This window comes from Symphalangus syndactylus, chromosome 6 (genome assembly GCF_028878055.3).
Source record: "Symphalangus syndactylus isolate Jambi chromosome 6, NHGRI_mSymSyn1-v2.1_pri, whole genome shotgun sequence".
NCBI classification, from domain to species: Eukaryota; Metazoa; Chordata; class Mammalia; order Primates; family Hylobatidae; genus Symphalangus; species Symphalangus syndactylus.
The window spans coordinates 81,426,758-81,453,259 of NC_072428.2; the positions used below are offsets into that span (position 1 = coordinate 81,426,758).

A 26,502-nucleotide genomic window follows, 5' to 3' on the forward strand; every position below is an offset into this window, starting at 1 on the left:
TTTGGGCTCATTTGTGTTTTGAAACATGTCAAGTACGTGAGATTATGGGAGAAGAGACATTTTCTGAGATGTTGGTCTAAATCCACAGAAAGAGAAGCCTATATTAGAAAGTTACATGTATTAAAAACTATGACTTGAATTCATAATTCTTACCATACAGTAGAATGTTCCTAAAACAGAAATGCAACACAATTTTAAGTTTTCCTGAGTCTTCTTTAGGATCAGGCCCATTGTTCTCTTAGAATTTATAGCCTTTAAATTCACAGGTGCTGATTTTTATCTCTTGGTCTGTGAACCTTCCCCTCAGGGACCATCTTTTGAATCAAAAGTCCATTTAGGACCAGAGGGAAAAAAATCTATTTTTTAAAAGTAAAACTGTTGCAAGTAAGCCAGAAAGGAAAGTTATCTAACCTTGTCTGGAGCATGGATCATCCATTTACTTTTCAGTAAAATGTCATGCAGATAGCATGGTCATTTATATCATTCAACAAGAAACTTAAGCTGAATTAAGGTAGTGAAGTTCAGTAGAAAAAATGTCAGAAAGACCAGAATTTGAATCTCCACTGTGCCAATTCTAAAAACGGTACCAACTCTTAGACAAGTAAAGCTTTCTATGACTTAATTTCCTCATCTATAAAATGAAGATATCGTCATTGCAAAATTATTGTGAGGATTTGTTCTTCACAAAGTTGTGAGGATTACATGAAATTGTATACGTGAAAGAACAAAGTACACACATAAACATGAAGTATTATTTTACTTTAAAAAATGGCTCAAAGTTGTTAATAAATTCATGGGGAAACTAGTGTCAAAAGCCTGATTTTGAATTGGGGGAGAACTTATAGAAGGACTGGGTTGTTAGCTGAGTTTGGCCCAATGTACCCTGTCCTTTGTCTCCCCTGGGGCTGCATATTATTGAAAAAAAGATATTTTTTTTTTTTGAGAGACACGGTCTCACTATGTTGCCCAGGCTGGTCTTGAACTCCTAGGTGCAGATCCTCCTGCCTTGGCCTCTCAAAGTGCTAGGATTACAGGCATGAGCCACCACACCCATCCAAAAGATAGACTCTAATCAGCAAGCAGCTGGTTTCCACTGATCTCCCATTACAGCTAGACACATGGCACAAAGGAAGAAATCTTGTCTTTGGTATGAATTTTTACGTAATATGTGAATTTAAGATAAATGAAAAGTCAGGTCCTTCCTTAGAAAACTTGCACAAAAGACTGCACATCCCTTATAGCTTTCCAAAAGCCTATTTTACATTCCTACTTAGAAGTCTTATCACCACTTCACATTACACATATATCATCTTCCTCTCTCCATTAATTTTTTTCTACTTTATATCAAATAGTAACACTATTCTCTGGGCTTGTTTATCCATTCAAGCTCATTATTATGCTGTATATTTCAAATACATGAGTACACATCACCTAATTCTTAACCACCTCAAGAAGGTATTACTCCTGATAGAATGTAGTGCAGAAATCAAAGATTATAGAGATTAATTTACTTTCAAGGTCACAAAGCTAGTAGAATATGAAAAAAGCTAGGTTTTTTAATCCAGGCCTTTAATCCAGGCCTTTAATCCAACCTTACGTTCGATGCCTCTTTCCTCATTCTAATTACTGCTTTGGTTAACAAGAGACAATAATAAAGTTAATTTGCCTCTTGCTAAGATCACAATTGATATTTTAAAAGGTAACAATAACTATATATTTTGCACGACTTACACTATTGCAATATTCCACCAACAGAATATTGAGTGATAAGAAATATCACCAGGAAACTGGGTCAGGAAAAAAAATAGTGAAAATAATGACTCCTATAATTCTGATATCTTTAAGAATGCATGTCTTAATAATCAAGCAGAAATAAACCAAGCAAGAATGCTACTCCAATATAAACAAAGTAGGCAAATGATTGGTGTTCAGTTTTGCCAATTTTATTGAACCAATAAAATTCCTACTAATAACAATGAAATAAATTTCTGCAAGTATAAATGTGATACAGTTTAACAAAACCCATTGTTCTGTACCTATAAATATTTTCAAAATGTCATAAAAAGTGCAGTTATGAATTGTTAACATGTTAATACACAGTTCCTTTATTTCAAATGTGTTTGTCTTGACTCACTAACAGTTTCTTCTGCATCTGTCCAAATAATGTTACCCTCCCTCCAAAAAAAAAAAAGAGTCATTAAAGCACTAGATTACACATAAACTGATCCATTTAGGTCAGCTTTAGTCAGAACTGTAAAATCAGCAACATAAGAAAAACAAAACCTAGTAATACATACAAAAGCTTTCATGGATTCTAGAACCTTCTTAACTGCTGATTCATGTGGAGGGCATTAAGAGTTGAAAAGGCTTATATGGTTAACTACCTTAGACTATATCTACAGCAGGGTCTGGTTTGCCAGAACAAGTTTAAAGTGGCTGTTTATTAAGTTTGCTATTTTCAGAATTGAAACTATAAGACCGCCATTTGACACTGAAACTTGCGTGAATCCTAAATTGCATCAATTATCTATTTGATAAAAGCTTATTCTAATTTAAAACCTTATAGAGTAAGAGACTGATATATATAGCAGTCTTAAAGATCACGTCATCTGCCTTACATTAGTCCAGTCACGTGCTTCGTAAAAAAAAAAAAAAATTACAGTAACAAAGCACAGGACTACAAAGGCAAAACATCACAGCTTCTGATTACATTGAATAAAAAGTACCAAGAAACGCAAAAGATAATTCTGTATTAATACTGATGAATTAAAGAACTATAATAGACGTTTCACAGCATGCTACATATATCGCTCACAACTTATGGATAAATGTCTAAAGTTGAAAGTCAAGAAGTTGGCAATCTGATTTCATGTGCAATTCAGCTACAGTCTTAATATATACATTCATTATGTAGCTGTCCTGCAAAACCAGGATTTTTTAAAAAGAGTTTTCAAGTTCAACTTCTATTTCATAAGTTAAAAGATGCATCCAGTTCTTCCATGACCAGGAAAGTTATTTTCAGGCTTAATGGAGCTAATCCTAGTAGCAAGGCCATGTTCCAAGTGGACCTGACAGGGTTCTTTATAACCTTGCTGAGACTGTGTATGTGTATGTGCCTATACTAGTAGCACTGAGAAGATGCCAAACTGGCTGTGGTTTGCTTTCTATGTCTCTTATTTTGGGTTGAAAAGAGTAAATGTGAAGAGAAAGAAGAAGGGGAAACTGTATTTTCTCTCCAGAGAAGACTAAATAATGCAAAGGAAATATCTGCACTAGATATATAGTTTGGATCACTTTCCTTGGTGAACAAGGGTACCATTTAACTCTTTTACCTTACAGAACCAGCGAAATTCAGAAAGCAGAAGTCTCTCAACATTACAAAGGAAACTCCTTGGCCACCCAACTAATACATTTCTTTTTTCTACCTTTTAATCCTTCCTTATCAGACTTGGGGAGCCAGTTGAAAATGTGTAAAGATATTAATTTAAGAAAGAGATGTATAATAAGTTTTACTCTGTAAGTTTCATAATGTATGCACTTAACTAATCAGGATTTGTGAACAATATTTTAACACTATAGACCAGAGAGATTCTCTCTGATATTCTTTCGGTAGAAATTATACATTCATTTTTTTTAAGAGGTTAACTTGAGGGGTGCAAGAAAATAGACTGTTCTAGCAAAATTTACATAACAAAAATTCTATTCATCTTATTTAGACTTACCAATGTTTGATGTTGTCCTACGAACTGTAAAATTGGGTATTTGTTCTAAAGGCTATTTTGTGGTATGCCCTGCACTATTTCAAAGATTTCCACAAGCATTCAAAAGAATCAGATATTCATTCTCTGTTTCCCCCATATATATATATATATAAATATATTTTTCATTCTGTACTTCATGGTGGTACAGTCATAATTAGGTTAAAGCTAAAATGAATACTTCATGGCATATAATTTAATACAAACTGCCTCATTCAGTCTCCATTATTAAGTCTCATTTCTTAACTAGGACATCAATTCATTCCTGAGCCCTGAAAGGCATTTATTGGATACTACTATCAGGTTGAATTGTTCATGAATGGGATGGAAAACATCCAAATACTACAAGAAATAATAATCTATACTTTCAAATGGGATGGTTCATCAGGTCAGACAACTGTGTGCAGTGTCCCATGTTAGAAACCTGACATAATTTTACATTTATGAACAACCTCAAGTGCACCTAGCTGGAGAGGAAGAACTATTACATCTTCTTCCTCTTTGCATTTCCTCTTCCTTCTGGATATACCCAAAGTGCGGCTAGGAGAATAAAGACTACAAAGTCAATGCATTTTCCTTTCATCCCATGGAACATTTTTTTTCCTCCCGTAAGAACAGGATAGGAACAGAGGTTAGAGGCTTAGTCTAACCCAGGAAAGCCTGGTTAAACCCTTATGTACCCAATTTTGTGTTATCTATATTATAAATCAAATGGGCTTCTGTGATCCCATGGGACCATCTAAATACCCTTTGCCATATGTCATTCTATTAGAAATGTGTTTCAAGGCCCAAACACCACCAATAAAACAAATGCCTGGAACACCACCCTATTTGCATGCCACAAATGTCCCATTCCACTGAAGGGTTACAAGTCATTCTGGATTGCTGGAGAATTTTAACTTTATATTCAAATAGCTTGGACTAACAACAGTATTCATAACCTAATACAAATCCAAGTTAGGATGGCAATTCAATCACTTTAAAATCCTGTTATATGCTAAATTCTGAACGATAGAAATAGTTCAATTTCTGTATCATGTATAAATATAAAGTTTCCTACTTTGATAGAAGGCAAAAATCTTTTATGATTTATTTAAAATATGGAAGTTGTATTACTGAACAACAGTGAGTGAATCCATGAAAAGGTTGGATACTCTGAATTTATAGGCTCTTTGGGGATGAGGTAGAGGAGAGCAAGATATTTCGGCAGCTAGGAAAAGGGTAGAACAGAACAGGGTGACACAATTTACACTTGATACTGCATAACATCTGGTAGAGTGTCTAGGGCAAAGGTTAGCCAAAATATAGCTGGATGGTTGAGGGATTTAGAAGGAGTTGGGATGAATCCATAGTCTCAATGAATGGAGAAAAAGTAACTCAGGAAAGTAAATGCTGGTGACTTATCAGCGGGTGGCTGGTGATGTTTGGTTTGGATTGTGAAAGCTGCTTAGACCAAGATGGGCTGAGGGAAGGGGAGGAGAGTGAGCATGTAGAGGTTGAGGCACTTGGAGGAAGAAGCAGCAGGCAGGAAAGGGTGGACTGAATGCAGACAGGACCTCCCACATGGGAAATATTTTCTTTAGATTAGGTGTAGGATGCTGAAGGCAGCCACACTCTCAGCACTATGTTCCTCATATTCTTTGAAAACTCTTCTTCCTTCCTCATAGGGCTCTGCCTTGACATATACCTCTACCTCTCTTATCCATTTCACCCCAGCTATTTTTGTTCTAGGTCTCACCTGGGCAGATTCTAGGTCTGTTAACTAAGTCAAATTAGCACTGAAATAAGCTCCACATACAGTGCGCATATAAGTTCTGTTGACTGAGATAAATACATTCATGTTACAGTACTGCTTTGAAGAAAGACTATTTAATTTGATTCTCAGTCTCCAGAGGGATATAATAGGGAAACACAGTTTATGTTGACGGCCACCTAGAATAGGTTCTGATTACATAAATTAGGTAACTTAAAACTCAATCTGAGCAGAGGAGCCACGACTTTCAGTCTGCTGTTGAATTGTGCTGCTAAGCAACTGTGATATACTATTTACATAACATTATTGTTATGTACTGTTTACTCCATGTAAGACCATCTCTTTGCATAAAAGCAGTCCTATTAAAGAGAAGAATTTAAGGTCTTGCTTTCCAGAGAAATGATTTAGAATTGTCTTTAAAATACAACCTAAAACACCTTATTTTGCTAACACAGTGCAAATCATTTTTATAACATGCACTGAAATTTATTTTTTCCATGAGGAATTGTCCTTAGAGTTCAACAGAATCTTACCATCATATAGGCCTGCACCCTCCCTCCACTAAAAATGGTGAACTATTTTAAGTACAGATCTTTAATTGTTTGTTGATCATTTTATTTTGCTGTGGCATAGAAATCTAAGATTTTGGATTAAAAAAACTTTATAAGGGCGGAAAAGGAAAAAGTTGCTCTGGAATAATAATTAGCTTTTAGAAGCATTTAAAATCTTTAGGAGACATTGTAACAATTAAATAGGAGCTCTGGTTCAAATTTTATAGGATTCTTATATAAAACTTATATTGAGTTTTCTGTTATAAAAACAGCCCTGTGTTTCTCTGCCATTATTTGGGCTTACAACCATAATTAAAGGCCAAGGCTATGCCCCAGATTCCATGTTAGCCATCTTTTATTTTAAAAATACCCCAAATGGGACAAATTCATACGGGGACTGAGACAATGTACTTAGTTCAAAAAGGTGAAGGAGGTAATAAGCTGTCTCAAAAGCCTCTTTTCCCCTAATAGTCATATATCCACCTGAGGAAGCCTTGTCTGAAGAAGCCAGTGAGGCACCTGCCTGGCTACTCCCATAGTCAGGTGGGTTAAAGAACAGATTATTTTCAGGTGGGAGAGTATCTCAATATTTCTTAAGGTGATCTGAGAAATTATAAATTACCATTGAAGCTGGAAATCTTGAAATTCCAAAGTAAATAGACATTATTCAAGCATACACATCAGTGGACTATGAAGACTAATTTTAACATAATAAGCAAAGAATTAAAGAATTCACATTCACATGTGCTTTTCTCACGTACACTTGCACATTTAAGTTTGGCACAATGTGAGCGCAAGGTGTAGATCAGCATATTGCATAATCACATCACTATACCAATTGAACCAGATATCTCTTTTAAAAATATCACATTTTAATATAAAAAGCTATACTATAAATTACTAAATAGTAAATTCAATACTCTGAAAAAATATCACCCTGGAAAACCGCATCAGAATTTCAAGTTTGCATTGGATAAAGAAGTTAACAGCAAACTCGTTGTAAAATGGTATTCACAACCTGAAATGCTGTGCATGCTGCGTATTAGTAGGTGCTTTAGCACCTGCAGAAGTCAATTTTTCTAGGCTGGTTCACTGAGGTTCATAAATATATGGTTTTGTTTTTGTTTATAGTTCCAAGTCAACTTATTTTCCTGACTATTGATAAGATAGATCAATGCTGAGCTAAAAAGAAACTTTGCAAGGAAAGAGATCTATTAAAGGCACTAATATTTCCATAGCCTAAACTCCAACTACTTACATTTCCAGGGAAAAAAATAAACAAAAACTAAGTGGCCATTTTAGTTACTTAAACCTTGTTTCCCCTTTTGGTCTAAAGCTCATATGGTGTTCTGTGAGAATTTCTCCTCCTTTTCAATACATACAAATCATTTTTTATCCTGTTATACAGTTCACCTGCACAAAAATATAGGGCTATTAATTGAAAGCATCTAGTAAAAAAAAACAAATTCAAGAATAAATGACATCCTCAACTTGAAAGTTGTGAAGTTAGGTAAGTCAAATGGACATCTATGTTGCCATTTGTGTTTTGCCATTCTCCTAAATATTTTCTTTTATTACATATCTACATAATGTAATATTGAATGAAAGTTAACATATGGCATATGCAATAAAACAGACGAGATATGGCACAAGTTCTCTGAATAATCTCTTTAAATAAACCACCCTGTCTTTAAAAATATTAGTAATTTTTTCCTCACATGGAAGATTTCAAACAGGATCCTGGAATCCAAAAATGCAGAACTACCTTATGTTAATAAGTATACAGTCATAGTTGTTTTCCTATCTGGAACAAAATCTAAAAGAAAGCAACCCAATATATTGTACCAGAAGAGGATGATAAATGGAAGAGGAAAATGATTTAATGAAACACTAGTTCACGATTCTTTCACGAAAGAAAAGTTAAATTTTATATCACAAGTAAGTCTAAAATGAAGTATTTGCGGGAACTCTAACAGAAAATTTTATCTATATTATTTACTATGAAAAATGGATATGTTTTCAAAAATTAGCATGTATGTGTACAATTCAAGTCACCCTTAACTAACCAAAAAGTGTTTAAAAAGCAGTGCAGTTGTGTCCTACTGGATAGTTGTAAGCATCTCTTTAGGCACTTCACTGGTTCGTTGACATAATACAAATTAAAGCTATAAACACATAATGTTGTGCTCTCTGAAGATAGTCTAATCAAGCAACGTAAACCAATGCAAAAATGTGACTTTTTGGCCGCTTATTCCTCCCCTATGACTTAATAACTTTTTTAAACCAGTTGTCCAAGGAGATTTTTCTGGGGAAGGGAATGCTTTGGCATTATGAAAGGAACATTGTTCAATCCCAGTAAGGTAAAACTGAAAAAAGCCTGTGCAATAAAGAAATTTGAAAAAAATTTCTTTATGGCTCTGTTTAAAAGGACACTTTTGCAGTGATATGACAGGGGGAAAGTTTAGTTGAGTATTTTTTGAACATATTGCACTCTGTTTTTGTAGTTCAATCACATTAATGCATAGAAACACAATTTTTACCTTTGAATAATATACTGTCTAACCTATTATAAGAACAAAAGTCATGGAAAATAATTTCTAAAAGCCTAACAGGAAAAAGGCATATTAACCTTCCTTTGCTTAACGAAATATAGAAAAAAACTATGAGAAAGGAAAAATGTGCAAAGAAAATTTTTGGTCAGTCTTGTGTGGGTACAGGTTTATATGTGCCAACTAAATGAACTGTAAGCAGCACTGTGAGCACTGATTATTTAAGGTGACTGTGGATTACTGTCAGTGATAGGATTGTGTATAATTCCACTTATAATATATACATCTGATATGGAAAACTGAAACTTCCGTTTTAGAAGAGAAAGAAAATAGCTGAATTTGGCATTTCAGTAGCATGCTATAGAATTCATCATGATTAATTTCACATTAAATTATGGGCAATAGCTGTATCACATTTCATGTTATCGCCAATAGCAGTAAAACAACAATAAATGAACAAACAAACAAAAAACAGTGCCTGACAAATAATCTCCTGGGGACACAAATATGTGTCCAGTGAGCAGCTTGGTTCAACAACGCATGCTTTTTTCCTCCACCAGATTTAGGACACAACATTAAAATTTTAGAATGGCCAGAAAGGTCACTCTTTGCTGAATTCCAATATCTGAAAAACAATTGCTTGAGCAGATTGTAAGCACTTGTCCTTATTCTTAAAAAAAAAAAAGGGCAGGGTGGGGGGGAGAAAAAATACACATACACACAACCCAAAAGCACTTAAGTTAAGCATTAATAAGCCAGATTCATGATTTATGATCAGTATCTAAAACTCCAACTATAAACAATGCAAAGTAGTGCTCCTCAGTATTATTTTTGCAATTGTTAGTAATGTTAAGCATCAAGGAAAATAAAACACATCATTGCACATTACAGCCGCAAAAAACAAAAACAAAAACAAAAAACAAACGGCTAAACTTTGACACTAGAGAACTGAATAATTTTTGATGCTATATCACAAATAGCTTCGATGTTTATCTTATGTGAAAGGTCTTTACACATGTATGACATTTTCCTTGGGTGATACGTCAGGTCAAATGCCGAGTTATGGCACGAAGAGCATAAAGAAGTTCAGCTTGCATTCGTGCTTCCATTAAAAGTAGATTGACATGAACCTAGAAGTGAAAATGTTATCAGTTTAGTAACCATTACAAACACCTAAAAAATCTTATTAGACATTCGCAAAGGTTTTTTTATGTGTATATAAGCGATATACACACACACACCTAGGCATATTTATCCATGTTCATGATGCAACACTCAAACCTGTGTCTAATGGCTCTGCGAACAGTAAAAATAACCCATAAAATCTAAAAAATTCTGATAACTTTATTAAAGTTGTTATTTTTGTAAAGTCAATCTGTTGGGTTATAAAATAAAACTAATTTTTATAAATTATAATTTTCCTACAAATTATATTTCTTTCTAGTTATAAAATTTTACATGGCTAAGAATCAGCCCTCATTTTTTTTTAACAGTTTATGCTTATCCTGTGAAAAGCTTTAAAAAATTTTTCCCAGTATTTACTTAAAAGATACTAAAGTGAAAATCCAATGTTTAAAGTTTCTGATTATGTTTGATACTTGTTAGACATACATAACTTCCCTAGAGTCTTTCGGATAAAACTGTGAAGAACATTTCTTTTGGGGTTACATCTCAGCTGATAAGTTAAAATGGGTATCGATAAGTTTTCAAAATTTACTACAAAAATATGTTTTAATATTATATTCTTTTGATATATTTATACCAGTTGGATATGTGGTTGGATATATTCTCCTGAAGAGTAAAGAGAATTTCTAGATACAATCTAGAAAGGGAAGAAAATCTAGAGCAAACATATAAATATGGGATAAAGACCCATCAAGGGGAAATGCTGGGTGTAAAATGGGTATTTATTTGATGTGAGTGGCTCTAAGACTTCAAAAAATCTGTTAGATACTGAAGCCATAACATTCTCTGCTAAGATCATACAGTTTATTAGTGAATGTTTCCTAAAAAGATTTTCTTACTCTCAAGCTTTGAAACTGTTGTATAAAGGAGATTCTTGAACTCAAAGGTTAAAAGTCCTAGGACTTAAGGCCAGCTCTTATACTATGATGTTGATAAAGATCCTTAACATTTATTAGGTTTTCTAACTTAATGTTTCCTATATATTTCTTTCAAATAAATATTTTTATGTAACAGTATATTTGGCTCAAAGGTCCTGAATTATATTGTCAAAACACTAAATTACCAACTTTGGGTAAAAATCTATTGTCTTTTTTTTTTTTTTTGAGAAATGGAGTCTTGCTCTGTTGCCCAGGCTGGACTGCAGTGGAGTGATCTCAGCTCACTGCAACCTCCGCCTCCTGGGTTCAAGCGATTCTCCTGCCTCAGATTCCCAAGTAGGTGGGACTACAGGCATGTGCAACCATGCCCAGCTAATTTTTGTATTTTTTAGTAGAAATGGGGTTTCACTATATTTTGGCCTGGCTGGTTTTGAACTCCTGACCTCAGGTGATACCCCCACCTCGGCCTCCCAAAGTGCTAGGATTACAGGAGGGAGCCACTGCACCCAGCCACTATCTAGGTTTTTAAAATATTTTTTTAATTCAGATTTACTGAATAGTAACCCAATTTTGGTTATATGATTTTTTCAATATAGTGTATAAAAGTTTATCATAAGCCTTAGAAATACTAGATCTAAGTATTGATAACTTCAAAGCACATTTGGAAAACTGTCTACAGTTCTAACTATTAATAAAAATCAGACATACTGAAATGTTTTGTTAGGTGTAATTGTATTTTGGCCCAGAAGGCACATCCATTTTGAGATTCTTTAACCACTAGAGTTAACCTATTAAGACAACGGTTTCTGCTGGGCACAGTGGCTCCCACCTGTAATCCCAGCACTTTGGGAGGCCGAGGTGGGCAGATCACCTGAGGTCAGGAGTTTGAGACCAGTCTAACATGGTGAAACCCCACCTCTACTAAAAATACAAAAATTAGCCAGGCGTGGTGGTGGGCATCTGTAATCTCAGCTACTCGGGAGGGTGAGGCAGAAGAATCACTTGAACCTAGGAAGTGGAGGTTGCAGTGAGCCGAGATCACGCCACTGCACTCCAGCCTGGCAAACAAACAAACAAACAAACAAAAAAAACCCCAGATAGCTAGACGATGCCCCTTCCATGTCAATGGCAATAATTTATTAATACTTTCATGTGTCATTTTTCATAACCGTTACTTCTTGTACTGAAGAACTGTCTATGGTATAATGCTTAATACCGAAACACTTACCTTTTCTGAGTGTTTGAACTGCCGCCAGTAACTATCATACATGCGTTTTGTAGTTCTCTCAGGATAGCAGGTCACTGTCTTAATGTAAACCTTCAGGCTTCTTTCAAGTAATTGATTAACTTCTCCATAATCATAGTCATCATACCTACGAGCAATACAACAATAGCTTTATAATGACAAAATCAAAATATTTAATTTCCAAAGTTATACTAAGGACATTTATTGTCTAGTAATTAAATACTAAAAGCTCGTTAATTAATTGAATCAACAAATGTTTACTGAGTACCCATTACGTGCCATGAGTACTCAGTAGTAGTGATATACTAGTGAACAAAATAGACAAAAATCCTTGGTCTCATGGAGCTTAAATTTTGTTGAAGAAAAAAGGAAAAAAAATTAAAAAGATAAACACATTGTAGTCAGATGGTGATAACTGCCATGGAGAGGAAATGGAACTTGGTCTGGGAGGAGAGGAGTTGTTATTTTAAATAGGGTGGGCAGGAAGGCTTCTCTGAAAGCCTTGATATTTGAACAAATGCCAGATGGTGGTAAAGAAGCAAGTGTAAAGGACTTGAGGTAGGAGTCAAGTGTTTCAGGGAAGAGCAAGTAACCACTGAGTCCCATGCTGCCAAATAGTCAAATAAGATAACTGGGAACTGACCACTGGAAGTAGCTATACGGAGGTCACTAGCAACCTCGGTAAGAGCAGTTTTGTTGGTTGATACGGACAAAAGCCTGATACTGTGAATAGGTTCAAGAGAGAATGGGAGATAAGAAAATAGTGACAGTAAATATACACAATTTTGTCAGAGATTTGCTTCGCACGAAAGCAGAAAATGAAGCAGTAGCCAGACGGAAATGAAAGGTGAAACTGAAATTTTCTTTAAAGATGGGAGAAATTAAGTGTGTTTCAGTGCTGATGGGAAAGATCCAAAAAGGGAGTAAAGCTGATTATGCTGGAGACAGAAGGGAGCATTGCTAGAACTGAGATCTTTAGAAAATGAGAAATGGGATTTTGTGCATAAGTGTATAGGAACACAGACAGTAATGACAGCAGGGTAAATGGGCACAGATGCAGGCAGGTAGGTAAATGTGGTATTGGGAGCTTGTGGAATTTCTCTGTTATATTTTCAGTTAATTTTTAACCCACATAATGCTTAGTTTAATAAAAAGAGTATCTTGATGCATTTATGTAAGCTTTATTTTGTAGCATCCAACAGATGTATTCACTACATTTGTTGCCTTGTATCCAATACATATTTATTGCATTTAAATTGAGTTTTATTAGTGTTTATTTTTCTTAGGTAGGTAGATATGATATATATGTGTTTTAAAATGTATTGATTCTTTGATAACATTGTCTAGCATGGTAAATGGACAAATAGCTCAGTTATTACATACAACCATAATCTATTACATGGAATATTGTGTTATTAGTCGATTTATCAGTAAATTTTGGGGTTCTTTAGCTAAAATTATAGGAAATACTTTGCTTAACAGATTAAATTCTAATTATCATAAGGTCTTTCTGATATATATCTATATAGTCAAGTTGAATAATTTGTAACTGGAAACTTTTTCTGTCTGCTAATCTATTTCCATAAAAGCCTCAAAACCACAACTCAAAAAGGCACATTCTCCAAAAAGTGCTATCTTGATTAGACTATTCAATCTCATGTACTTACTGTCCTCTCAATGCTAATTTTCTAAATTTAGAGGTCATTAATTTGTATTGGCTGATATATTTAATTTCAGTGTTATCTGACCTTACGTAAGCTTATGAAGGCACAACCTAGTATAGTTTTGTTTATACCGTAATTACCATTCCTTAAAAAATAAGTTTTAAAAAGACCAAACTAACTAAACAAACCAGAATTTATTATAGTGATCTAAAGGGACACTACACCTGTTTTTTTAAAACTCACCTGTTCTTCCAGGAAGGATTCTCAAATTTGGTCTAATTCTATCCTATCGCCAATCATTACTGATGTTTTTTTCCCTCCTTAGTAAATTTTTACCACTATATTTATATGTGCATCAATGTTAAGATTCATAACAAAGAAAAATGCTTCTCCATAAAATGAAATTAATTTTTAAAATCAGAAGTCTACATGTAATATTTTCTTCCCAGAGTCATATACTCCCAAACAGGACAAAAATAAGACTCATGCTTGAATTTTCACTTGGAAATATAAAAAACTGTCTCTACAATAAACATACCTGATTCCAAACATACAGTGAACGTAGTTAAATAAAGCTCTGCGCAGCATGGTTGTGTCAACATCCTCATGGGTGGCCATAGTGTTATATGTGAGATTGTAGACCATCCGAAACTTTTCATCAAGAAGATGTCCAATATCAGAATAAAGTCTGTTCACCAGGGAGAACCCATGATTTTCCCAGGTATAGTCCTAAAAGAATAAAATGTATTTAATTGCAAAGTGGGCATTTTCCATCTAAATTCTATGTATTTATTAAATATAACTAATGAAGCAAGTAAGCGAGGCTATTTCTAATTTAGTTCTAGGTTTTCAGCTTTACTAAGGCTTTACCAATAACCCTTCACATCAGTTAGTAGATCAGAGTGTCTGGATGTTTCTTCATGGGGTGTGGGATTTGCCATGTTAGTGATGAACTCTGGTCATCTCCTACACTTGGGTACTACACACACTATCCTCTTATCTGGAAGGGCCCCAGGAGATCTTGGAATATTCCTATGTGTACAAACCTACCCAGTGACATGGACAGTTAGCAGATCATCTAAAATAACCATGAAGGAGTTTGTCATAATGCAATCTCATACTCTCTTTAGGAGTCATATCACTGCTGTGGCTATTTCCTAGGGGTGAATATTAGAGTAGCCCTTAAGCCCATGACTACTCGTATATGATTTTATTCCAAGAAAAAGTGATGTCACTTGTTTTCCTCTCTGTTCCCCCCACCCCAAAAAATGGTATAAACATTATGCAAATACCACGTAATAATAGAAGTAATGAATAAAGCAGACTGTTTCCTTTTGTCTTCTTAGGGAGAAAAATGTTGAAGTAATTATCCATCTATTGGGAACTCCAATTAGATTAGGCTGAAACTAGGTTAAATACAAAGATTTATAGATTCTATCAAAAATTCTTTAGTGCCAATTTTTAAAATTTCAACACTTAATGGTTAAAATGACAGTATTTTCTAGTTTCTCTGAATTAAAGACATATTATACCTGAGCTCGGAATGTTGGCAAATGCTCTTCTCCTCGTCTGGCAAAGTCTTCATACCCAAAACCAGGGTCTTCAATATATCGAGAGACATCAGATGTTATAATCATGTCATCCTCAAAATCTAAGGACAATAACGAACAATCTAGTGTTAAGGATACTGTACGTGGTTATGACAATAAAACGGAACTCCATTTTATTCCACTTTTTAGCTTTTCCATGGATTTCTAAAGTGAAAACATGGACTCTATGACTTAAATTTATATAAAATATCTACTGCTAAAGTTTTAAATATAATTTCATTACCAAGTACTGGCAATCTTACCATTTAACTACTTTTCCTAACTGTTAGTTTGACTAACTGAAATACCTAAACAGTAGTAGCAAAAGATCAATATGCTAGTTTTACTAATTTAGGAATGGAAGATAGCATAGGCCTGTAAGTATAAAGCTTAACCAATTTTTTTTTTTTTTTGAGACAGAGTCTCACTCTGTCGCCCAGGCTGGAGTGCAGTGGTGCGATCTTAGCTCACTGCAACCTCTGCCTCCTGGGTTCAAGCGATTCTTCTGCCTCAGCCTCCCAAGTAGCTGGGACTGCAGGTGTGTGCCACCATGCTCAGCTAATTTTTTGTATTTTTAATAGAGACAGGGTTTTGCCATATTGGCCAGGCTGGTCTCGAACTCCTGACCTCGTGATCCACCCACCTTGGCCTCCCAAAGTGCAGCTTAACCGTTTTTTTGGTTTTGTTTTTATCTCATCAGGGGATGAAGTGGGATGAGAGGAAGGAGAAGAGATGAAGGTGAAAGACCACTCTGAGTTTAAGATAAACCTTTTTAAAATTACATGGTGTTTCATCTGGATGTATTCACAGTAAAAATTAGTTCAACATAGTTTATTTTTAGCTTGCAAAAAAGCACATAGGGAGAAGGATCAGAAAGGACACTCAGTGGGGAGGAGAGCAGAGTTTTTGATGTCGTTATCATTATCTTAATACACTTGAGAGCTAAGTAGGGGGGCTCAGTTTGTGAACATTCACTGAGCTTTATGCCTAAGATATGTGCACTTTTCTATGCATATGAAAACAAAAAGTACACAACATATGGAGTAAACAATGTCCTAACGAGACTGTGACTAGAATATTACCAAAGTGGCATTCGGGAAGATAGCAAGGCAATGATAATATTTTAAGAAAACTGATTTCTGCATACTTGATGACATTAACAATTCACCACTGAAAAAGTTTAAATATCCAATGCATATTAATTTATGCAAAATAATTCTATCTCACTTTTTATTTTAGGTTGGTCTGTCTTTACTATTTTTTCTGATTTCAACCATTGAAAGTGAATGAACAAGCTTCATTTACTAGCTTCTAGTCTAGAAAATGAACATATATTTCTCAAAATAAAAGAACAAACTAGCTATTTCCCTGAAAGGAACAATATTTTTATTATAAGCATTTTAGTATTAAATGTCGTATTTCATAAACAATAAATCGTAAAACAGTATTATGGCATAATAAAAGACAAACTATAACTCTTAACTGAAAATTTTTGAGAGACTTAAAAAAACAGATGTAATTACTTTAATTCTTCCAAAAGAAAGACCTGGTAGTAATACTTCATTATCTTTAATCTTTGCTATTGCATGAACATTCTAACATTAAGTATTCTTTTCTCACAAGTTATCGGCTGTCTTTAGGTCACTGCTGTGGACTAACTGGGTGTTTGATAATGGCAGGAAAGAGTAAGTGCTCTGGTTACCCAATTTCAGATAAATCTTATTAAAATTCTTACCAAACTTCATTACATATAAAGAAAAGAGACAGTGTTTACTGAGTACTTACCATATACCAAGTACTATACTACACACTTACTATTTTTTGTTTCATTAATACAGGAAGAAATATCCATTTAAGAAATAAATTAACTGTATCTTACTAACACCATTGTCAGTACTGTGTCAGTAAGAAATACAATGTATAGATAAATTTAAGTATAAGATGATGTGAAAAACTTCTAAACATTAAATGCTTAAATTGATCTGAAGTTTTTAAGTGATTTTTCAGTCCTGTGAAGAGAATTTTCAGGTTTATTCCCAGCCTAATCCCATAACCACTTTATTTTCTCCTTGTCCTCCAGCACTCTATTCAGGTCAACGGAAATACTTTTAAAATGGCATTTTCAATGCATTATCTCTTAACATTTACAAACCAGCTTATGCTTTCCTTAATTCAGTTCATTACATAATAATATAAATGAAGCAAAAATTATAAAATGTAGTTGCAATCACTGAGGCTGCTATGAAAGGTAGTTTTATAGGTTGCAAAGTTTATGGGTTGCAAAGTAAAATAAAGCCAAAAACAGTAAGTAATAACTAAACTCTATAAAACAGTGTCTCTCTAGATGTGATTTTTCCTTTGACACTGCACAACCAAGTGGTTTCATTTGGCAAATATTGATACTGGAGTTGACTATTACATAGTTGGTTCTTTAGTTTTTGTTTTGCTCATATACATTTTCAAGTTGTATGACTTTTAGACATTTTAAAATAAACAGTAAAAAGAAGTAGTCAGCCAAATAAGAGAAGTGATCCTAGGAGAAATCTCTACGCATTAATTTTTAACTTAGAAGTCAATTAACACCTGTTTCCTAGACAATTTTTATTCACAGAAAGAAATGTACAAAGGTCCCTGAATCCACAAATACTTTTTTCCTAAATTTATCTTAAGAAGTTAAAATTAGCATTCTGATAATTAAATCTAAAACTCTAGTTTTAATTCTATCTAAACAAATATTTCAAAGTCTGTACTCAAAAGAAATAGTATTTTGTTCATTATCTGCATTATTCTGCCCCTAAGAAGTAGTTACTGACATAATACAGGAAACATTCTGTTGCAGTAATGGAATGCCTAACTGAAAAAACAAAAAACAGTAAAAGCTAGTTAACCCTGTTATCAAGCTACAGAATATGACCCCTGTAGAACACTTTAAACATTTTTCTTCAAAAGACTTGAAAAACTATTCTTAGAATCCTTACGTAGAATCTGGAATACTTTATAACGCTGGTCAAACCAAGACTTTTTTAATACCAAAAAAACCCCTTTTTATTTCTATTTTAAAACATGGTAAGTCTACACAAATGACTCAATTAGCTATTGTACTGAGTCTTTTTTCTATATTTTCTTTGTGCAGCCAGCAAATTTGGTACTGGCAATGATTAAGAGTGAAATATGTATTTATATATATGTGTGTATATATGTAAATATATATGTATGTGGAGGGGTATATGTACGTATACTGACATTATTTCCTTGAAATAGCCTCTTCTATTAAAATTAGAACATAATTTTTGGCTAAGGTCCAAGACTTGCTAGTCAAAATTCACTTTTGAAGGCTGTAGTCCCAGCTTAAAGTTCCAAGAAGGTAGAAACTGAAATCCAAAGTATATTTTTAATATTTCAAAAGACTTAAGAGAAATAAAACATTGATATTTTTCAAGCTTTAGTGATCTTAATGAAGCCCTTAAAATTAGTTTCTGAAAACACACAGATATTACTAACTTTAATATAAATGTTTACATTTTTAGACATTAGTTTACCTAGAAGGTTCATCATAGAGTCATTATTTTCCTTCACCCTCACCTGTTCCCTCTGGATGAATTTTATAATAAACTTTTAATTTCTGTTCCCAGTTATATGCTGATAACTTCTAAAATTTTACCTTGACCTTAAAGCCCTCTCCTGATTTCCCATCTCTTCTACCCTTTATATTCCAAGAGTGGTTTGCATACTAGCAGCACTGGCATTACTTGGAGGCTTGATAGAAATGTGGCCTCTCAGGCTCTACCCTAAACTGACTGATTCAACTTCTGCATCTCAACAAGATTCCCCAAGTGACTCATGAACACTGAAGTTTGAGAAGTGCTGTGCAAGACATTTCCAGACTGGTTGTTTTATAGACATCTCTACTCAAAATGTCCAAAATATGGTAGGTTACATATTTCTTAAGGTTAGCAAGATCCTTACAGTAGGGACTCTACCTACCTAGCCAGATTTCTCTTTACACTACCTTTTTCATGATGTACATCCTAATAACGCAGAACCACTTGTTCTTGAACCCAGCATCCTGTTTCCTTACCATCGTGCCTTTGCTTGGGCCTGAATGCTGTTTACCATGTCCTCCTGTGCCCCTCAGTCATTACCTGACTTCCTCACACTCAACTGGTTAAGATTTATCTTAGAGCCAACGGCTGCAGGCATTCTTCCTCTAGGTTCCTCTTCTGCCTACACCCTTTGCCTATCAAGACTGGGTTCAGTGCCCTCTTCTAGGCTCCTATCTTTCACATTCTGCTATGAGTTTCAATTATTTTTTTGCTACTAGAATGAGAGTGCCCTGAGAGCAGGAATCATGCCTTATTTAACCTTAAAACCTTAGTACCTAACACCATGCTGAAACTCTATCGGGTACTCAATAAGTGTTTGCAGAGTGAATATTAAACCAATAATCCAAATACTAGGTTTCTTTGTTTGGAATTTCCTGCTGACTAGAGGCTCTGATTTTAGTGACAGTAATCTTCAATGAATTAAATTAATTGAAAGGATTAAAATGGTTACTCAATTTGGTAGATAAAATTTTTCATAAAAAAGATCATCAGGAGAAATGATAAAAAGGGTTCTTGTTCTTCCTGGTAAAACTGAGAACTACTGATCAATGTTTTATGTTTAACATTAACAAGTTACGGCTGAAACAATTCTCAAAATTTATGAGACTGATGAGTTTTAAGACAGGCAGTAGTTTTGAAGGCCTCTTTTAGATCAACAGAACTCTATTTTTTAAAAATATGTTATGTGTGATCCCAGCTACTCAGCAGGCTGAGACAAGAGAACCGCTTGAACCTAGGAGACGGAGGTTGCAGTGAGCCAAGATCACGTCACTGAACTCCAGCCTGGGTGACAGAGCAAGACTCTGTCTCAAAAAAAAAAAAAAAAAAAAAAAAAATGTTATGCACATAGATTACTTTTAAAGAGTTCAAACTTTGTATTGAGTCTATGCTATTTTAATATCATTTACTATGTGGTGTTCAATATCTTTTTAGTTGTAACTGAAAAGTTTACTTCCTATTTCAGTCTCTTTGAGTATTAGAAAAACCATTTTCAAGACTACAGCAAAGAATCTCAGCTTTTAACACAGGATGAATTCCTCCAAATTCAATCTAAGAAAATGACCTAAATAATATATTTTTATAGAATTCCAAAGAAATGTAAATGCAAATGCAGTGTAATTTTAGAACTAATCTGGAAAAGCAGCAGTGTGAGAATAATCTTCCCACACACACCCCACCTACAAAAAAGGCAGTTTTTTAAAAATCTTATCTATTGAAACAATATTTCACTTATCATTTAAAAAAAATCACAAAAGTAGGATAAATTAAATATGCCTGTCTAACTTTATAAGCAACTGATCTGCTTTAAATAACATTTTATCCAGGATAGAGTATAAACTACAAAGCTGAAAGTTCTCTCGACGCAATCTGAAATACATTCAAGGATAAACCAGCCTGAGGGAAAGCAATAGCATGAGGGTAAGATAGAAGAGGAGAACTAAGTAAGAGAAAGATGGTAGCAGAATCATTTTTACATATCCATATGGAAAACACTGAAGTTGCCCTGTCAGGGTTCTAAGAACAACTAAAAGGCAAAAAGTGCAAAAAAACACCTGAATGAGGAAATGAATGAAAAGTATCTCCAGAGACCACAAAAAGACTTTCTTTCTTCTCCTTTTCAAAACGAGTGCTCATTTCTTCCTGAGATGCCTCTTCATCTTCCCTTTCTTCTTGAAGTCTTTTCATCCTTTCCATTAAGGCCTCTAGCTCACTTAGAGAATCCACAATCTGGAAACAGATAAGATAATGTTGGGTGCTATTCATACTAAAAGTGTTCCAGTAAATATCTCCATCTCCAAATGTCACCTTACTATGTACGGCGGAACAGGCACAGTTATGAAGTTCTTAAGTCAGTTTTTCACCAATTTCAAAGGAAATCATGACAGATTCCACCATTTTCAGAAGTATGATTTTTTTTCAGTTATAAATATAAAAGTTTATAAGTATATATGTGTGTATATAAAATCTACAATTCTAGCATTTGGTATATATTAAATATTATAGTTTAGTTTAAAAAATGAGGCAGCACAATTGTTTTACTTTTTGCTGTCATAAGATATGTTTTCCATTGGTTGTTACAGCATCTTACACATACAAGTATATTGTTTTGGGATCTACTGTCAAAAGGGTCTAACATTAAAAGCCTATGATCACTAGAATGCATCACTGTTTAGTCTTTATGATATTTGCTTTAAAAGCCTCTTTAAAATAAATCAGAACTTCAGGTACCAAATTTTTACAGTAATAAAAATTATGCAAACATATTTTAAGTATATAATATCCTATCTAATTGGAGAAAAATTCTCTCTAGATATTTTTAATATTAGAAGTTTAAAGCAAAAACAGTAAAGAAAAATAGCTAAGAAAACTAACCCCAAAGTTGCTGCCTGAAAGAGATGCATTCTCTATGTTGTTGTCATTAGCAAGATCACAAACGCAGAAATTGTTGACCGATATCAGCCTGAATCCATTGGAGATTTCTGGATCTCTCTCTGGATTGATACCACTACCAAAAACAAAGCTTGCCAAAGCATGATAATGTGCCAGGAGGACCACAGCATGTACCAGTTCAGGCAAAGACCAATTATTTTCTCCAGTTTTGACAAGTTTCTGAAATGAGAAAGCAAAGCAAATATAAAAATTCTAGAATGCTACAAAGCAATTTCAATGAAAATCTACCAATTTTCATATATCCACTTAGAGTAATAAAACTTAAAACTCTCTTTTAAAAGTGTTTCACATATTAAAGATATGATTTTGGCCAATGCGCCATTAAAACTATCATACTTAACAATATAATTACATTGTAGTGTCTTCTAAATCCCTTATTATACAATAAATCTTCTGCTTCCAAAGCATTTTTTATATAGTATGCTATTTTAATGAAATACTTTTAGAGAATCAAAGAACACTCGAGCTAGATAGGACTTTAAAGATCATCGAACAAAACCATTCATTTTAACTTGTATTGGAAACTTCATCTCACAAAATCACGAAAAACCCCAATTCAGCAAGTCAAGTTTCAGTTATCCTTTAGATACCTTCTAATGGAGAAAGACCCTGCAGCAGATGACAGAAATTGTAGAATACTACCTCGCATCTGAAGAAGAATTTAAAAAATTTCCAAGCACTTTTTCATATTCTGTATTTTACCTGACCCTCCAGCTAAATGATGGATCACAAATGAAGTCATTAAAAACAGTAATTCCTCCACTTTGTCCAAGAGTGAATTCCACCAATTAATCCATCAGGGATTCTTTCCCATCGGTGTTCATTTTCTCTCCCTTTCTCTCTATCTCTCACTGTGTGTGTGTGTGTGTGTGTGTGTGTGTGTGTGTGTGTGTGTGTGTGTGTGTGTGGTGTATGTGAGGGGGAATCTCATCCCTCTCCCTCCTTCCAAATCTAAAACTTTCATTTGGCTTACTTAATGGCTAAAACAAAACAAAAATAAAACTGCTTTCTTCTGCTTTACTACCCACTATTTAACTACACACCATATATAATTTAATATATTACCAAAAGCTCAGGGAAAAGAAAAGAAAATCAGTCAAATTCTATCATCCCATGGCCAGGAGAGATAGGAAAAGATCTGTTAAAGAACAAAATTATAGCTAGATAGAAGGAATAAATTCTAGTGTTCTATACCACTGTAGGATGACTATAGTTAACAATAACATACAGTTTCAAATAGCTAGAAGGAGGATATTGAACATTCCCAACACAAAGAAATAATAAATGTTTGAGATGATGGGTATCCTAATTAATCTGGTCATTGTACATTATATATTATCAAAATATCACTATGTACCCCATGGATATGTAGAATTATTTGTTAATTAAAAAATAAAATTTAAAAAGTGATCATAAGACAAAAACATCATTATTACCATCTGTAATAATGTAAATAAAGAGGGTCATTATTGAATAATAAAAGAACATACACCAGAAAAATATACTTGCTTTACATCTGTATGTACCAAACCTTGTAGCCACAAAATATACTAAATGGTTGCAATATTGACTGAAAAAAATTCTACCACTCTAACTTTTACATATTTTCTTTTATTTTTTATAAGCAATTATATAGTTATAACCACATATATGTATATTTTCAGATATATATCACATATATCTGACTTTCAAATTTGACATTTTGACATGTTCATTTTTCATGAGGCCACAGTGCCATATTAATTTTTAAGCAAGGCCTCTCCTGTATATCAATAGATGTATATAACTACTTCTCCTTTCCTATACCATTATTCATGTTCTAAATTTGTTTTGTTTATTTGCTTCTATAAATAGCATCTTCATACTATAATTTTGTTCTTATTTTAGAAACATTTCCTAATAGGATTTTTAGAACAAAGAGTATTAATATTTTTATGACTTTCGATAATACTGCCAAAGAGCTTTCCAAAAGGATTGTTAGAATTTACAATGCCTTCACCAATCTTTGCAGGATTATCATTAAACCTGAAAGGACAGCCAACACTCACCATCTCTAATTTCTTGCCTCACATTCATTTCTACTTTTAAAAATTCATTACAATCTGGTTTCATTTTCAAGCAAACTCCTGAAGCTACATTTACTAAGATTACACATGACCTTTCAAATGGCCAAATTTGACTATTTCTTTTTAGTCCTTATTTTATTTGATCTCTGCAGAATTTACATTGTTTACTTTCTCCCTTCTTGATGTTAATCTCTCTTGACTTCAACAATTCCACATTTTGGGAGGGAAGTACACTTGCTACCCTGAGAAAGATCTTTCTCTATTTCTGTATTCCATCCACAATCTTCCTTCCTTGTACAGTATCTCCCTGGATGGGCCATTCATTCCTTCAACCTGACCTTTGCTTATCTGTAAACAACTATCCAATTTTACTTTTAACTCACACTTTTTCTTGAGTTACAGACCTGTATTTCCTTTAGTAAGTGGACATCACTTTGTGGATGTCATTTTTAGTTGCTGTCAGCCTGTATATGCTCATGTCATGAAGAAGGACACCTTAATCACTCTCTTGTCCCACCCACTTTCTCCATCCTCACATCCTGCCAGTCACCAAAGTCCTACTTATTCTCATGCAGAATCATTACTAGAATCTTATCCTTCCTATGTATCTCCCATGGCTTTAAAAAAAAAAAAATCACCTCTCAGGTGTAGTACTATGACTGGTCTACTGCTTCCAGTCTGTACAATCTGTAATTTATCTTCTAAATCACCTAATATATTCATATTACAATTTGGCACAAAAACCTTTAATGATTCTTGATTCTCTATCATATTGATCTCCAAGCTCTTGTGATCAAATATACTTCCAAATGTAAAAATTGGGAATGGTCCAACCCCAGATATTATGTATATTTATTTGTAAATTTATACACATAAAATATATTTTATAAAGAATATTTATATATGTGTACTGTAATAAAAACATAAAATACACAAATACAAAAATTTAGAAGAATGAGATAAGAATATACACACATACACAAATATTCTGTTAATATTTTGGAAAATTTTCTTGTGTACCTCCTGAGTACCATAACATAACCCTGAAGACCATAACTTTCTGAGAATAAAATACAAATTATTTAATACAGTATTCACTGGGTCATACAATATGATCTCAATTCTTCCCAGTTCCCACCTTACATAAACATCACTACACTTCAATAATCTGAAACTGTTGGCTATTCTTCCAATATACCATAATATTAAATACTCTATTCTTTCTTTGAAATGCCCTGCTCTACTTGAAAACTCCCACTTACTCTTCAAGACCTAGCTCAAATGTTACCTCTTTCAGAAAATAAACTTTCTGGTCCCATTCTCTTTATTCATACATTCATACACTGTTGTGCTGTGATTATTGTCATTACTCTGTTCTTCTTCTCCCCTAGACTCCAAGCAAATCTATGGGCAGGGTCTTTATCTTTACCCACCAAAGTATCTGGCACAAAGTAATTAAGACATGACATTAAAAACAATGATTAATTCCCCTATCTAGCTAACATATTATCAAATCAGAACATAAATCTTAAGAGAGCATCGTGCTTCACAGTTTCCCAGATACATCATCAAAATCTGAGAGTATGCAGATTGATAAACGCTATGTTTGGTTGAAAGGGCAAATAACAAAAATGTAGTCTAACAAGAAGATCCAAAAACCAAGGACATTTCTATGCATTAGGAACAGAGATTTTAAATAACAAAGGTTTCCACTGATAATTTAGATGATAGGTCCCATCCATTGAATAGTTACCACGTGCCAAGCATAGTGCTAAGCATATTGAATAATGACCTCACCCTGTAGGCCTTTGATGGAAGTGCCTTCAGAAATACAAGTGCTCTTAGTCAATCAGGACAACTCTATTTCTCATCTAAGCTCTAGTTTTAAAAGGCATTTAAGCATTCACACACCAGCTGGCAAATCACTTTTTTATTTGCAAAATCATTTTTAAATGATTTTTAAAACATATTTTTAAAACTTACGAAATGTTAGAACTATAAAAAAGTTTAAAACTCATTTAATCTAGCTCCCTCATTCTGTAGAAGGGAGAATTGAGGCCCATAGAAGTTAATTTACTAAAAGGACACAAACTTGTAACAGAGTACAGACTAGATCCCAGGCATCCTATCATGCTAGTGTATTTTCTTTAGTCTATCTACTACTTAAAAATAGAAACCAAATTTTCTCATAGCGATTCACCAAAGTACTTGTAGAAGATAATGATTACTTAAAGAGGAGAAGTATTCATTTGTGCTTAAATTAAACCGACTTTCTAAACTTATCTTTTCTACACAGACACTATTACTTATGTTCCAAGTTCCTAATATACACATATTTAAAATCAAGTCCTAAGCAAATTCCTTTTTATTTCAAAGAAACATTCAGTACCTGAATGTGCTCTTTTGTGATCAGCCAAGGTCGATGTGCTAGCAGCTTATTAATTTCATTAAGATTTTTCAGTCTTTGTGGCACATATTCCAAACCATTCAACCACTCAGCAATACCTCCAGTCTTTAAAAATTCATCCACATGCATGTTTATTAAGTAAGAACACTGATGTCTAGCTGCAGCCTAAAGCACAAAGAAAAGAATTCATTGATAAAAGAATCACAGTAGAGTTTCTTTCCACTATTTCTAAACAAGTAATTCAGATGGAGCTAATGATTTTTATAGCCAGTACCTCTTTTCTTAAAGAATCCTTTTTCTAA

At 33.8% G+C, this 26,502-nt stretch overlaps 1 protein-coding gene across 6 annotated transcripts in view; it reads right to left on the reverse strand.

Moving 5' to 3' along the window:
* Positions 1 to 1,921: 1,921 nt before the first annotated feature.
* The window catches only part of SESN3 (sestrin 3), a 68,106-nt gene continuing 43,525 nt past the window's right edge, over positions 1,922 to 26,502 (reverse strand). For all 6 annotated transcript variants that reach the window (XM_055283337.2, XM_055283335.2, XM_055283338.2 and 3 more), the window contains exons 4-10: positions 26,183 to 26,365; positions 21,650 to 21,886; positions 20,830 to 21,004; positions 15,117 to 15,235; positions 14,123 to 14,313; positions 11,903 to 12,047; positions 1,922 to 9,741 (exon numbers count right to left, since the gene is read on the reverse strand). In XM_055283337.2, the coding sequence (XP_055139312.1) occupies positions 9,655 to 9,741; positions 11,903 to 12,047; positions 14,123 to 14,313; positions 15,117 to 15,235; positions 20,830 to 21,004; positions 21,650 to 21,886; positions 26,183 to 26,365 (1,137 nt within the window). In that variant the 3' untranslated portion in view covers positions 1,922 to 9,654. The remainder of the gene's footprint in view (positions 9,742 to 11,902; positions 12,048 to 14,122; positions 14,314 to 15,116; positions 15,236 to 20,829; positions 21,005 to 21,649; positions 21,887 to 26,182; positions 26,366 to 26,502) is intronic.